Source organism: Sminthopsis crassicaudata, chromosome 2 (assembly GCF_048593235.1).
Source record: "Sminthopsis crassicaudata isolate SCR6 chromosome 2, ASM4859323v1, whole genome shotgun sequence".
Taxonomy (NCBI): Eukaryota; Metazoa; Chordata; class Mammalia; order Dasyuromorphia; family Dasyuridae; genus Sminthopsis; species Sminthopsis crassicaudata.
The window spans coordinates 646,750,176-646,764,141 of NC_133618.1; the positions used below are offsets into that span (position 1 = coordinate 646,750,176).

Genomic DNA, 13,966 nt, shown 5'->3' on the forward strand with positions numbered 1-13,966 from the left:
ATGTTTGTGGCTTTGTCCTAGGACATTGAAACTTAGAAGCTGCAAAGTATAGTTTAACTCATGCATTTTCAAACTCAATTGAATCTTTATAATACATGAAGTGGCACAGTCAAGAAAGCCTTGCCTTCAGGTCTTCACTTTGACTTATACTAACTATGAGACTATAGGTAAATCACTTCCTTTCTCATTGCCCTAGGCACCTTTCCAAGACTATAATTTATAGACTAGTGACTGTACTGTACCCTTATAGTTTCCTTATCTGGGATACCACTTCCCTTTGAAATTACAGGTGCAGAAAAGAAAGATCCCCAAACTTATTTTTGTTATTTTTTTTAACTTGAAAATTTGGATGTCTTTTGTTTTTATAGCACACTCACTTCTGAATAAATTCCTCCTTTTCTTTCCCACCCTTCATTCATTATACTAAAAGCAAAAACAAAAAAGGGGAAAGGTAAATAGTTTTTAATAACTTGCCCACATTACATGAATTCAACACTATAGTCAATGTCCCACACTAATCATACTTCATATCTGTAAAGGAGAAAAGTATATTCTTGTCTTTTCTTGAGGTCCAATTTCAGTCATTATAGCTACATGATGTTTATCCTATTATGTTGTTCTCTCCATGTATGTTACTAATGTGATTATACCTATTTTTCCTGATTCTGTTTACTTTCATAGTTTTTATCTTTTCTTATTTTTATATTCTTCAAATTCATAATTTATTACAACTCAGTAATATTCCATTACATTTTTATAGCAAATTTTGTTTATTTACTCATCAAGATCCAATGATGTTTCTAGCTCCTTGAAACTACAAGCAGTGTTGCTATTTTTGGCATATATAGGATCTTTATTTCTGTCTTATGTCTTTTGGGAAACAGCAGGTCTTTGAGCCAAAAGATGTGCCTATTTTAATCATTGTTAAAACAAATTTCAAATTGCTCTCTACAATTGTTAGACCAATTAACAACTTGATTGGTAATCTATTCATGTGTCTGTCTTCCTGAAGCCCCTTCAACATAAGTGCTCCCATCTTTTGTCATCTCTGCTAATTGAACAAAGACTTTCACATTATGAATTAAATTGTGTAGTTGACTTTGAATGCACCTTTTAGCTTTGCAAACTCAACTGTCAAAACTGCCAGTTACAGTTCTGCCAAGGACTCATGATTTTTAGTAAAACACGATTTCTATTTTACCTTACTGAAAGCAATTTGTGGGGAGTAATAGTAACTCACACTTAAGTTGTCCTAAAAAGTTTGCAGAACTCTAGTCCAATCATTTTAAATAGGGGAAAACTGAGGCCCGGAAGAAGGAAGTGATTTGATCCAAAGCCACCATATTGTATTAGAGGCAGACCCAAGACTCCTGACTTTAGTCTAGTATTCTTTTTATTATGCCATGTTGTAATTTGTCTCTTTTTCCCTTTCTGGAAGGGGACTTGCTCACTTTGAATATCCCTTCTCTTCTCTTCTAGTTGTATCAAGATTTATAGTTACAAGTACAGTTGACATATACTATAAAGGGTTATTCTCTCAAGTCAAAGCTGGCTCATTGTGATAACTGGGGTTGTGTATACATATCTATATCTATATAGTATGTACATCTCTGTTTGTCCATACACACACATATATGTGTATTTATATTTATATTTTTATATAATTTATAATATATATTATATAAAATATAATTTATAATATATATTATATAACTATAATTTATAATATATATTATATAAAATATAATTTATATTTTGTTGTTGAGTTGTTTGCTAGTCCATCACTATATTTGTAGTTTTCTTGACAGAGATATTAGAATGGTTGGCCTTCTTCTCCAGCTCATTTTACAGATGAGGAAACTGAGGAAAACAGTTAAATGAATTGCATACATTTAGTAAGTGTTGGAGTCCATATTTGAGCTTAAGAAGATGAATCTTCCTGACTCCAGGCCTGGTACTTTGTCCACTGCACTACTTAGTTATCCCATATACATATATGTATGTATGATATATAGATATACAATATCTGTATATATTATATGTATATATCTATATGCATATAGCAATGTAGATTATATATGTGTATCTATATATGTTTATATCCATATCTATATGTACACAATCATATCTATACACAATCTATATGTATGTGTGTGTGTATAGATATATCTATCTATATATATCTATACACAATCTATATGTATGTGTGTGTGTATAGATATATATATATCTATCTACATATATATCTATACACAATCTATATGTATGTGTGTGTGTATATATATATATATATATATATATATATACACAATCTATATGTATGTGTATATATATATATATATATATATACACAATCTATATGTATGTGTATATATATATATATATATATATATATATATATATATATATATATATAAAATCTTTTCCAAGAGATGTTTTCATGGATAGCCTATATTCAGCCCACTATACTATCTGTCACAATCTTAGCTCATTTTAAAGGCCTCAAGTTCAAGGTATATGACAGTTGGATGAAAAATCTGGATCACTTAGTCTAGAGAAGAGAAGAATTAGAGGAATGTAATGGGTGTTAGGTGGAAGCGAGATTAGATTTGTTCTATTCGGTCTCTGAGGATAGGAAGATTATAGGCTGCAGAGAGGCAATTTTAGGCCTTATGTTGATAAAACAAAATAAAAAACTTCCTAACATTTGGGCAATTTGGAGCCATCTCAAAGTGGTTTGGGCTGCTTTGGAAGATTTGGACTCTTTTCTTCCTACTAGAAGCATTCAAGCAAAGGATGCAATCATCCTTGTGGGGTATGTTGAAGGGAGGATGTTTTTTTCAGGCTGGCCACTGATTTTGCTTTGATCATTATAACAGCACTCTAAGATAGCCTTAGAACATGTATTATTTATTAGCTATGTTTTTAAAAAAAATTTGAGGAAACTGAGTTTCAAAAAAGTGAAGAGAGGTGCTTAGAGTTCTGAAAGTTATTGAAAGTAAAACTAAGACTTGAATTTAGGCCTTTTGGTTTCAAATTCAATGATCTGTCTTCTATTATGCACTACCTATCTAATTAATTAATCTCATTGAACCTCAGTTAATTTATTTGTTCCATGAAGGCTATGGATGGAATAATCCTTAAATTCTTTAGCATATCAAAAATTTGATGAGTTTATATGTTTGATGAACTGTGATACTTGATGAACAATTCCTGGAGAAGGTAAGCTTTGCATTGGATCTTCAAAGGATCTGTCTTACTAAATGGGATTTATATCCTTCCAATTACACATAAGAAGCTGATGTACAGGGAAATTAATTGCCTAGGGTGGCATTCTATATGGTAAACTTCAGATCTCCAGAAGATCTGACAGAAATCAGAAATCATGATCAGTTGCTCCAGGATAATTTTTCAGAGGCGGTGGAATAAAAATGAAGATTAATTAATTTTCACTCAATCATTGAATATGTCTTTACTGATTGTTCTCTGATTGCTTAACCTAGTGCCAGGTACTGTGAGGATTACAAAGGAACTTACAATCTAATTAAGGATGCCAGACATATACACTAGAAGCATTTATTAACATTACTAAGCAATAAGGAGAAATTTGAGGGGTACAGTGCCATATGTATTTTACAAGTTCAGTGAAAGGGAAGATTATGTGAGATTGTAGAGTCAAGAAGGGCTTTGGAGAGGTGGGAATTAAACTGAACCATAAAGGAGTTGTAGGATTTGAGTGGATGAAAGAAAATGGCAAGAGAAATGTATTCCTGAAACAAGATCCAACAGGCGGCTTTATCTTGTCTTATGGCTGCAGATTGATTAGCATCTTTTCTACACAGTCTTCTTATTGGGAAATAAATGCAATGCATCACAGGAGACTCATATCATTCCATAATGTGAAAACACTTTGAGAAAGATAAAGGTCTTATAAAACTACATGATGTCAGTATAACACCTGAGAGACAGTATGGTAGAATGAATAGAGCTTTGTAGTGCAGTTTTCAATTAAATCTTATTTCTAACAAAGTTGAAGGATTGTAGACAAATCACTGAACTTCTCAATACCTTTAGATTACTCTCTAAGGCTGTAAGTTAAAAATGAGTTTTACTTTAGGTTACTTACAAGTGAATTTCCACCTCCTTTGCAGGGGAAGGATTTTCTGTGACGTGAGATCATTAATTACAGATGCAGGCATCTGTCTCCTCTCTCTCTCCCTCCCTTCTTCCTCTCCTCCTCCCACCCTTCTCCTTCTCTATCTCTGTTTCTTTTGCATATATGTCTATCTATTCATCCATCTATTATCTATGTAACTACCAATATTATCTATTTTATCTCTTCCTATCTCTCTCTTTCTGTTTCTTTGTCTATTTCTCTGTGTGTCGCTGTATCTGTGTCTCTGTCTGTCTCTCTGTGTCTCTATCTGTATCTATGTCTTTGTCTTTCTCTGTGTCTTTGTCTTTCTGTCTCTCTGTGCCTCTGTGTCTCTGTCTTTGTCTCTCTCTTTCTCTTTCTCTCTCTCTCCCTCTGTCTGTCTTTGTGTCTCTGTCTCTGTCTGAATCTCTCTGTGACTCTCTGTCTCTCTGTCTGTCTCTCCCTCTCTCTCATACAATTTATAAAACTGATGCATCAAGACTAGGATTCAACGATTTACTAGAAGACAGAGTAATCCAGAACAGAGCCTGGATTGATCTTCTGACTCCAGCTCATCCATTGTTCTTTTTGAAACACTACACTGTCTATGTTTGGGAGAGACCACTCAGCAGCCAACAATTTGGGGAGAAGTAATTGGTCGAAAGCAAGGAATGAAACATAATGAAACATAAAAAAGAGTTTCTTGGAAAAGGCAGACAGGTGGCCCAAAGGGTGGGAGGAGAGATCATAACCAATGAACCGTGCTTCCTTCACCCTCTGGACTGGGGCATCAGTTTCCTTAGAACTCACAGATGAGGAGCCGGTACTGTAGACAGCTCTTATCGTTCCAGGTGCCGTCTTTATACACCTCCACACAAGGCTCCCTCCCTTTCCCTGCAGGTTCCGCCGGGTACCAGTTGGTGTAGTTCACTGGGCTTCCATTGAGATAGAAGAATTTACCTGGCGTCTTCCCTTCCACCAGGCCTAGGTAGGCATATGTGTTGTACTTCTGCACAAGGCCCATGATAGCCGAGTTCTCCTCCGCATTTCTCGGGGTGGCAATAGCGCCACCTGCCATGGCACATGTTTTATTGATCCCCTCGAAATTCATTGATTGACCATTTGTAGAAAAGACTTTCTCGCCCACCTGCAATAGGGTGCCTTGCAAGCTGAGAACTAGACAGCAAAGGAAACAAAGTCAAGTCCTTTGTGTGTTTGTTTGCTCTCGATTCTCAATTTATGTATAGAAAGAGGAAGACAAACAGAAGATGGGTGAAAGAGAAAGAAGAGAGGAGAGGGAGAGAGAGGAAGAGAAAGAGAGACAGAGAGACACAGAGAGAGACAGAAAGAGACATAGAGAGAGAGACACACAGAGAGAGAGACAGACAGAAAGACAGAGACAGAGAGACAATTAGAGAGAGAGAGAGACAGAAACAGAGACAGAGAGACAGACACACAGAAACACACTCAGAAAGGGAAACAGAGGCAGAGAGAGAAGAGAGAGAAAAGAAAAGAAGAGAATTCAAGGACTCTGAGCAAAGCATTAGCTTCTCGTGGACTAGGTTCTCAGCCAGAACTTTAACAGAAAGGGGTGATTGTGGTAAGAAGAGTTGGAGGTTGAACATATTGTGACCAGGAGCTATTTGGACTTACATCCTAGTCAGCAACTTTTAAATCTTGGCCAGTCTAAAGCTCAAGGTCCCTCTTGCACTCTAGTCAGTGATCTGTACCCCTAAATTGCCAACATCTTTTCTATCTTGGAGATTACAATCAGATAAGAAAGGAAGGCTCCCAAAACCATGAATAAACACAATTTTTTATCCCTCTGTTTTTTAATTCCCCTAATTTTTATCTGATTCCCTTCTTTTCTGCCCATTCTTTTTCCACTCCAATTTTTTAAAAAAAATCCCTCTCTCCTAGCCAATTCCTTAACCCACACTAAGACCCCAAGGATTGAGGAGATGAAGTGCACCCTCACATTCCCCATTGCAGGGCCCACAAAATTGTCCTTCCCACTCTATGATAGGAATTGTTCCCCTTACCTCCCATTGACTGTAGGATGCGCTGTCTGAAGTCTTTCAGTACAAACTGTAAATCTTCATCTAAATAAGCCGGCAGCCCTGCAACGAAGACAATGCTCTTAGGAGTTATTCTCAAAGCTTAGAGCTAATTGAGCTCATGAGGCATTTGCTCAGTGTTCATTCACCTTCTGCAAATTCTGCTGTTCTAAAACACCAGCTACAGGTATGTTTAGGAAAATAAGTAGGAATCAGCTTATATTCAAACTGTCTTTTCTACAGTGTTGTCTTGGGTAAGTCATTTACACTCTCAGACCTCAGTTTTCTCATCTGTAGAAGGGGAGGAAGGGCAAGATTATCTCTAAGGTCTTTTAATACACACCTGGGTAAACACCTTGCTGAGTCAGGGATTCATTTATAGCATGGGACAAATTTTGTCTTTTATAATAATATTAAGTGTTTCTTCCTTACAGCAGCATTCTAATGAGTCACTCAGGCCCCATCAACCAGGAATGTTTCCCCATCCTCTTTATTTGTCCATATCCTCCCCATCCTTCAGCCCAGTTCGAATCCTCACTCAAGTCTTCCCTGACTGCACAGTCCACAGTTATCACTCCCCCACTTCTTCATTGCTATCTCATAGTTGGTGTTTGTCTCTTCCTGCAAAATGTCATATATCTTTTTTTTTGAGGTGGAATTATCATTTTTATTATATTGACTCTAGCTACCCACAGACAACAAACATTTTTCCAATTGTTTAAGTCTAATGTTATTTTTATAAAAAGGATATACATATGTACATACACAGAGCAAAAGGGATAAACCATGGGAAAGATAAAAAACAGAAAAAAGAAGTGAACATAGCATGTGTGAAATATCAGATATCTATTATGTTTTTAATAATTCTTATATTATATATAATTTTTCTCTGTGTCTTGCCTCCTTACTTAGGCTAAAATTCCTTTTTAGGGCAGTGTGGGCAATGACAAGTAGAAAATATGGGAGAAGCACCTTAGGATAAAATCTTGGTCAACTTGGGATAGAGTATGCAGGACAAGGGGGAATAGCCCCCTGGAGTTCTCACTTTCTAAATTCTCTACTCTACTTATAGCTTTGGGTGTCACTAGAGAATTTAAGAAGAGTGGGAGGAGAGTATTCTCTTTCAAAATTAGATTTCTCCTTTTTTTACACTTGAGCAGGGGATGAAAATTGAACCTGATATTTATTGGCATTGGGAGAGAAGGAGGACTACCCCTTGTTTCAGCACATAGCCATACTCACCTGGAGGTCCCATTGCACCTGGCTCCCCCTTTTCACCTCGTTCACCCACACTCCCAGGTGCCCCAGTTAGCCCATCCCTTCCAGGGAGCCCTGGCATGCCTCCAGGGGGTCCCATGGGACCTGTAGAGAGAGAACCACAATATTGGGTGAAGACAGGAGCCCTAGCCTATAGGAATCATGACAAGAAGACAGACAGCTTGACAGACAGAGCTTGGACAAGTTCTACAATATAGTAAAATATTCTTTTTTTTTCAGGTACAAAGAGAAAGCATTTATTTAGTCGCTGCAGGGAGAGGCCCAGCATACCAGGAGCGTAACATATTCTTAACAACTTCCCCCACCTGCCATAATTCTCTGTTCTGGCACAGCTTCTTATTTTTTCCTCTAATTATTCCAGTCTATATTGATCATGACCTCCTATAACTTGCTACAGTATTGTCATTAGCATATTTAGTTGAAATTAAATTGATTTTTCTTCATACTTAGGCAAGAATGTTCTACAACATGGATTCTTAATATTTTGATGCTGTGAATTCCTTTGACAATCTGGAAATCCTTCTCAGAATAATGCTTTTTTAAAATGTCATAATTAAAGGAAATGCTAAATTTGACTTCATGAAATAAAGATGTGATTTTTTTCCCCCATCCAAGTTCATAGACCTCCTGAAATTTCTCAATGGAACTCTTGGTGGGGTTGTCTATGGACCACAGATTAAGACCTTTTTGTTCTAGAGCCAATGCAACCATTCCCTCATCTGCCCCAATTCAGGCTTGTCCTGTACAATTAACTTCACCTGTGCTTCTGGATCCTTCCACTTTTCTCTATGTAGGTTGAGAGTAACTATTCCACAGATCATAAGGTAAAATGACTTTAGAGCTGAAAGAGACTTCAGAAGTCATCAAATCCAGACTTTAAAAATTTTTTCCACCTATGACTTCTTTTCACTTGAGAAATTTTTGTGTGTATATAAATTATGTATACAAATCAAACATTAATGATAATAAAGACTCCATATGGAATCTTGAACCACAATTTAAGAAACTGGGATCTGGTCCAAACATTTCATTTTATATATGAGGAAATTGAAATCCAAAAAAGGTCTTGACTACTCAAAATCATACACCAGTAGTAAGTGGAAGAATTGGATGTAAACCATGGCCCCTGACTCCAAATTTCAAAACCTTCCCTCACTGATATCTCATGTCAGGAGTCCCAGAGAGTGTGTATAGTAAGGAACTCCTGTCCTGTCCCCGCATATCCCATAATAATAGCAATTTACATTATTTCAGTATTTTGAGATTTACAAAGTGCTTTCCTCCTACCAAATTCTCTGAGACAGGTTTTATCCTTGTATGATGTGAGTTTTATCCTCATTTTAGAGATGAAAAGACTAAATTTCAAAGAAATCAGGTGATTACAGCATCCACCATATTCAACATACAACCATAGAAGTATATTCCATATACAAGGAATAGTGGAAGAAGGAACATCATATTATTGGGAGTCAGAAAACTTGGGTCTGAGTATTTTTCAGCTATTACATTCATGTTTATGATTTAATCGCTCTGAGTCTCCACATCTTCATCTATATTATCAGGATAAAAATACTTATCCTAGTCACTTAACAAAGTAGTACCAAAGAAAATCCTTATCTTTTTACCCTATAGTAAGTCTGAGAGTCAGAATTTACACCTAGATTTAATTTTGTTGTTATATCTCAATGTCTTTCTATTATTAGTTCTTTTTCCAATAATAATCATCACACAATCAGGTAGAAGACAGTGAGCTTTCTTGGGTACCTGGAGGACCAGGGTCTCCTTTGACACCATCCCGGCCATCTCTGCCAGGTAGACCTGGAGCTCCAGGAGTTCCTGGGATACCAGGACTAATAGAACACAATTCCATGCTAACTGTGACCAGGGAAAGCACCAGAAGTATCAGGGCTCTGACCAGTGAAGACTGGGTCATTGTTCCAGGTTCACCTGCAAAGACCAACAGAGGTATTTGCTTAGCAGAATAGGTCATTATATGAGCTGTCATCCTTTCTGAAATTTTAACTTGCACTCTAGCTCATCAGCTTGCCCTTAGCCCCCTATTACCATTTTGTCTTCATGAAGGGACTGTATATTCCTTGAAGACTGGAGATGATTGGTCATTTGGGAAGTGAAAATAAGCTCCTCTACAGATTTTCTTACTAATTATTCTTTAATATTATTTAAATGCCGGACTTTGATCCCTGGGCAGCAGTAAATAGAATCCTAGATTGTAAGGAGAATTCTGGTCTTGGCTCATTTATTAACTTGCTCTATGATTTGTATGGAGCATTATATAATGTATTTTGACCTTGGTTTCCTCAAGTATAATATTAAGATCATATATTTAGTGCTGTAAACCATTTAGCCCAACTCTCTCATTTTATAGATGAGGAAACTAAAGCCTAAGAAATTGTTACTTGCCCAAGATCATATAGATAATGAGTATCAGAGGCAGGGTTAAAAACCAGGTCCTCGGATCTCAAAACCAATTTTTTGGCCATTGTACTTTGCTGCCTTTATATCCAAGGGAAAGAAAATATTACTTCCACAAGGGTGAATAGGGTTTGGAACTGCAGCTATCTTATAATTCATACAGTCCAGACAACCTCATTTTGAACTGAAAACAGCAGAGGAGGAAACGGTGATATAAATTCCCATATTCTAGTAGAGGACAGTAAAGAATAATAAAAGATTTGGAAATATACAGAATCAAAATCACCATAATATTCAAATTTAGGATCCCAGTTGAGATACAGGATCATCAAAATTTAGATCTAAGAGGGGTTTGGTATTTCCTAGAGATGAAGAAATATTAAATACCATGTACGTCATCATTTATCAGAAAGTTGGCCAAATCAGTGAGTTGCTAGTTACTTTGGAATCCTAGCCAATAACTTCAACTTGAAACTAACTTCATCACTGAGATAGTTCCCAATCCTTCTCCCTAATCCCCATAATTTTCTAATTATTAGTGCTGAATATATAGGCAAATGATGGGGAGAGTTCAACTTTTGGTTAAGATATCTGTAGGGAGTTTGGTAGGTGTTGGGAAAGAAAAAAATACATGTAAAGTTGTTCTTTGTTATGATATTTCTACAAGTCCATCTCTACCTACTTCTCTCCCTTTCCCATTGATTGTCTTACCTGTCAATTCCTTGAATGATATCCAGGGATTCTCACTTCAGTGTTCAATATGTGGGTTTTTCCCACTATATCTGCTATTCAGAACTTACCTTGGATGCTTTTTCTTTTGCAGGGAACTTTTCTCAGTCCACAGGCACAATGGAAGGGTCCTGAGGGGCATTAGTTTTATGATTCATAATAGCTCAATATTTTAGTTCTCCTGAAGACTTTGAATGACATTATTCTGTAGGCCTAAAAGAATGGCTATCTAATGGTGGAAATTTCAGGTATTGTAACAGACAGGTGGGGAGATATTATTGTACAAGGAAACCTTTCTGGTTTCCCTTGTATCCCACCATATTGTTGCTTTCTAAAGGGGGCTCAGAATAACTGTTTATACTATTACTTGGTTCCCAATATCACCTTTGTGTTTGCCCTAGTCCTTGTGATAGCCATGTAAAGAGGGTTTGGGATAAATGGCCTGGATATAGAGAAACTCAAAAACATTTCAGAATTTAAGTATCTGATACTTACCCCTCTCCTTGTGGATAGTGTCAGGAAGAGGAAGCTGATGGTCCCATTTATACTGCTGGTAATGCAATATATATATTTATATCCTATCCATGAAGGAGAAATGTGGTCACGAGGGATTCCAGAAATTGTAAGTAGAGGGGTAGGAAAAAAAAACCAAACTCTTTTATTTACATATTTAATTTCTTCTCCTGAACATTCAAGTGAGCTGAAGGAGGTACTTGTGGCTTTCCTTCTGGGTAAAAGGCAATAGGATCTTGGTTAATATGGGAAAGTCCTAAAGGTGAATGAGTTAGAAATTTCTGCAGAAAATGTCAGAAAGACTAAAGGACAAATAGGTGGTTTTCCAGCACTATTTAATTAAATCTACCACTTCCTTTGAATTGCATTGCCCTGTTCCTCCCAATCTCCTTTTCATAATTAAAATAATATTGTTTCTTTAGATCTTAGTACCTCACATTTGTTAATTACACCTGGGTCTCTGACATGAAAGACCCAAGTAAAATTTTTTTTGGGGGAGGAAAATTATTCACAAATTTCTCTAGCTCCTGCTGTTACTCAAGTAAAAGCTGAGTCCATTATTATCTGAGTCATTTTTCTCTTTCTGAAAGGACCCTTAGTTCTCCTCAAGCACTCAGGTTAATCAGGCAATTACTATAGGACAGGATTAATTTAGCCCAAAATGAAAATGTAGAAAGGGGTTATAATTAAATCTTCCTATCCTCAGCAAAATTCTCTTCACCATGCTAAAGGTATCTGGCAACTTCTCTCTTTAGTGGATCCTATTCTTCCTCAGGTCCCATAACTCATGGTACCAGAAAAGGGACAGGTCTACATTCCCTCTCCTAATTGGGCTTCTGTGCTTCATCATTTTTTGCTACATGTGATTATTTGAGGTGCCAGCTTCTCTAGTACTAGCAAGGGCAAAGTCTAGCAGTTTTATTACTCTCTTTAGTGGCTCCTTGCCATTCCATCATGTCTATTTGGTGTTGCTTGATACTGTATATGAGATTCCCTTTAGGGTACATGTGGATATATAGGTTTTTCTCCAGTTTCTGGAGGAAGGTATGCTCTTAAGGTCTACATGTTCTCACTAATGTATAGAAGTAGATCCTTTTCTTACAGAGAACCCAGTAGTTCCCCACAAATGAGAGGGAAGGGTTTCCTCCTCTTGGAAAAGAGGATATTACTTATAACTATTATAAGACAATTTGTAGATCTAATTCTTACCTTATTTTCTCTCCATTTGCCCACGTTTCTCCATACCCATTTATAATTTTATGAAAGGTTTTATTCATTTGAGATCCTTCATTTTCTGTATAGCAACCATTCAAGAAATATCTGAACACAAAACAGCTGTGGCCTAGAAAAAGTTATGTATGAATAATTTTTCCACTTTCAATAAATTGAATTCAATTTTAAATGTGTCAGGGGAGGCTCTTCTGTCTATTTGGATTTTGCTCTGTAAGGATATTTCTCAATTTTTTTTTAAAGATTGGAGCCTATCTGCTTCAGACAACATTGTGCAGTTTGGAATGAACTATAAAAGTTCTCACAATCCTGATAATCTGACACTGAGAAGGGGTGGGTCCCTTGGTGACTATGAGGAAGTGACTATACCATAATCCTGTAGGACCTTGTCTCTCTTTGACGTGGATGGACAAAAACAGAGCAGTCACAGTTGCCTGAAGTACATAGATAAACACACACCAGTAAGAAAACAGTGTTATGGAGGTATTTTTTAGGTTATTTGGTTTGTATGTATGTATGTGTGTGGAGTGATATCCTCTCTTTCGTTCCCCTCTCTCCCCCCCACCCCTAGCATTTAGTGCAGTTCTTGGTACACAGTAGGCACTTATTAAATTCTTGTTAATTTGAATAACTTGGTGGTTGAGTATTGTGAGTTTTATTCAATTCAGCAATGTATGTATTATGTGTAATTCAATTCAGCAAGCATAAATAATTATGTACTAGATACAATGTGATATGCTATAGATATAAAAGAAAATCCCTAATAGTCCTTTCCCTCAAGGAGCTTATATTCTTTTGGAAAGAAAATGTGTGTGTGTGTGTGTGTGTGTGTGTGTGTGTGTGTGTGTGTGTGTACATATATACATATATACAAAGAGAGAGAATTAAAGTTAAAGTATTTTCAGGAGTGAGAAATAAGAAATAAGGAGAACACTAAGTTGGGAGCAGGGAGCAAGAAAAACCTCTTATAGCAGTGTACTTGAGCTCAGTCTTAAAAGAAGCTTGAGATAGAAATGAAGAAGGCAATTTTATATACAGCTTATATAAAGGAATGGGGGCAGAAGATGAATGCAAATAGAACAGTTTTACCAAGACTTTTAAAGGGAAAAAATAATTTGTACAAATAATCAAAATAATTTATATTTTTCTAAGTTTTTAAGGTTCATAAAGGACTTTGTTTTTTAATATTTAATATTTAAATTTTCCTCAGTTACATGTAAAATATTTTTTTTTCATTACTTTTAAAACTTTGCAGATTTTCTACTTTCCTCCTCATCCCCATCCTTTGGATAGCCCAGACCTAATTTGCCTTCTCTTGGGCAGGGCTACAATCTTTTTTTTTTTCTTTCATATCTGCATCACAGAATCATAAAATATTGAAGTTTTAAAGGGACTTAGAAGCCATCGAGGCTATTACATACCTTAAAAAGGATGCCCCATTTCATTTGGTAAGTAACTGTAAAATTATGCAAAGGATTTCTGTAAAAGTTAAGTTGCAAAAGGAAACATAGATCTCCCCCCCAAAAAAAAACCCTAAAGAAAATAAAGTTAAAAAAGTATGCTTCAATCTGTATTCAGACACAAACAGTTC

At 36.3% G+C, this 13,966-nt stretch overlaps 1 protein-coding gene across 2 annotated transcripts; it reads right to left on the reverse strand.

Annotated features, from left to right (window-relative positions):
• Positions 1-3,562: 3,562 nt before the first annotated feature.
• Positions 3,563-11,175, reverse strand: LOC141558858 (pulmonary surfactant-associated protein A-like). Of its 2 annotated transcripts, XM_074296673.1 has the most exons (6): positions 11,128-11,174; positions 10,704-10,763; positions 9,235-9,417; positions 7,435-7,554; positions 6,178-6,255; positions 3,563-5,311 (listed from the first exon to the last, which is right to left on the reverse strand). In XM_074296673.1, the coding sequence occupies exons 3-6, from the start codon at positions 9,401-9,403 to the stop codon at positions 4,935-4,937; spliced, it is 744 nt and encodes a 247-aa protein (XP_074152774.1). In that variant the 5' UTR covers positions 9,404-9,417; positions 10,704-10,763; positions 11,128-11,174; the 3' UTR covers positions 3,563-4,934. The 2 variants fall into 2 exon arrangements, with proteins under 2 accessions (XP_074152774.1, XP_074152773.1); XM_074296672.1 differs by lacking the exon at positions 10,704-10,763 and having other exon boundaries at positions 11,128-11,175.
• Positions 11,176-13,966: the final 2,791 nt, after the last annotated feature.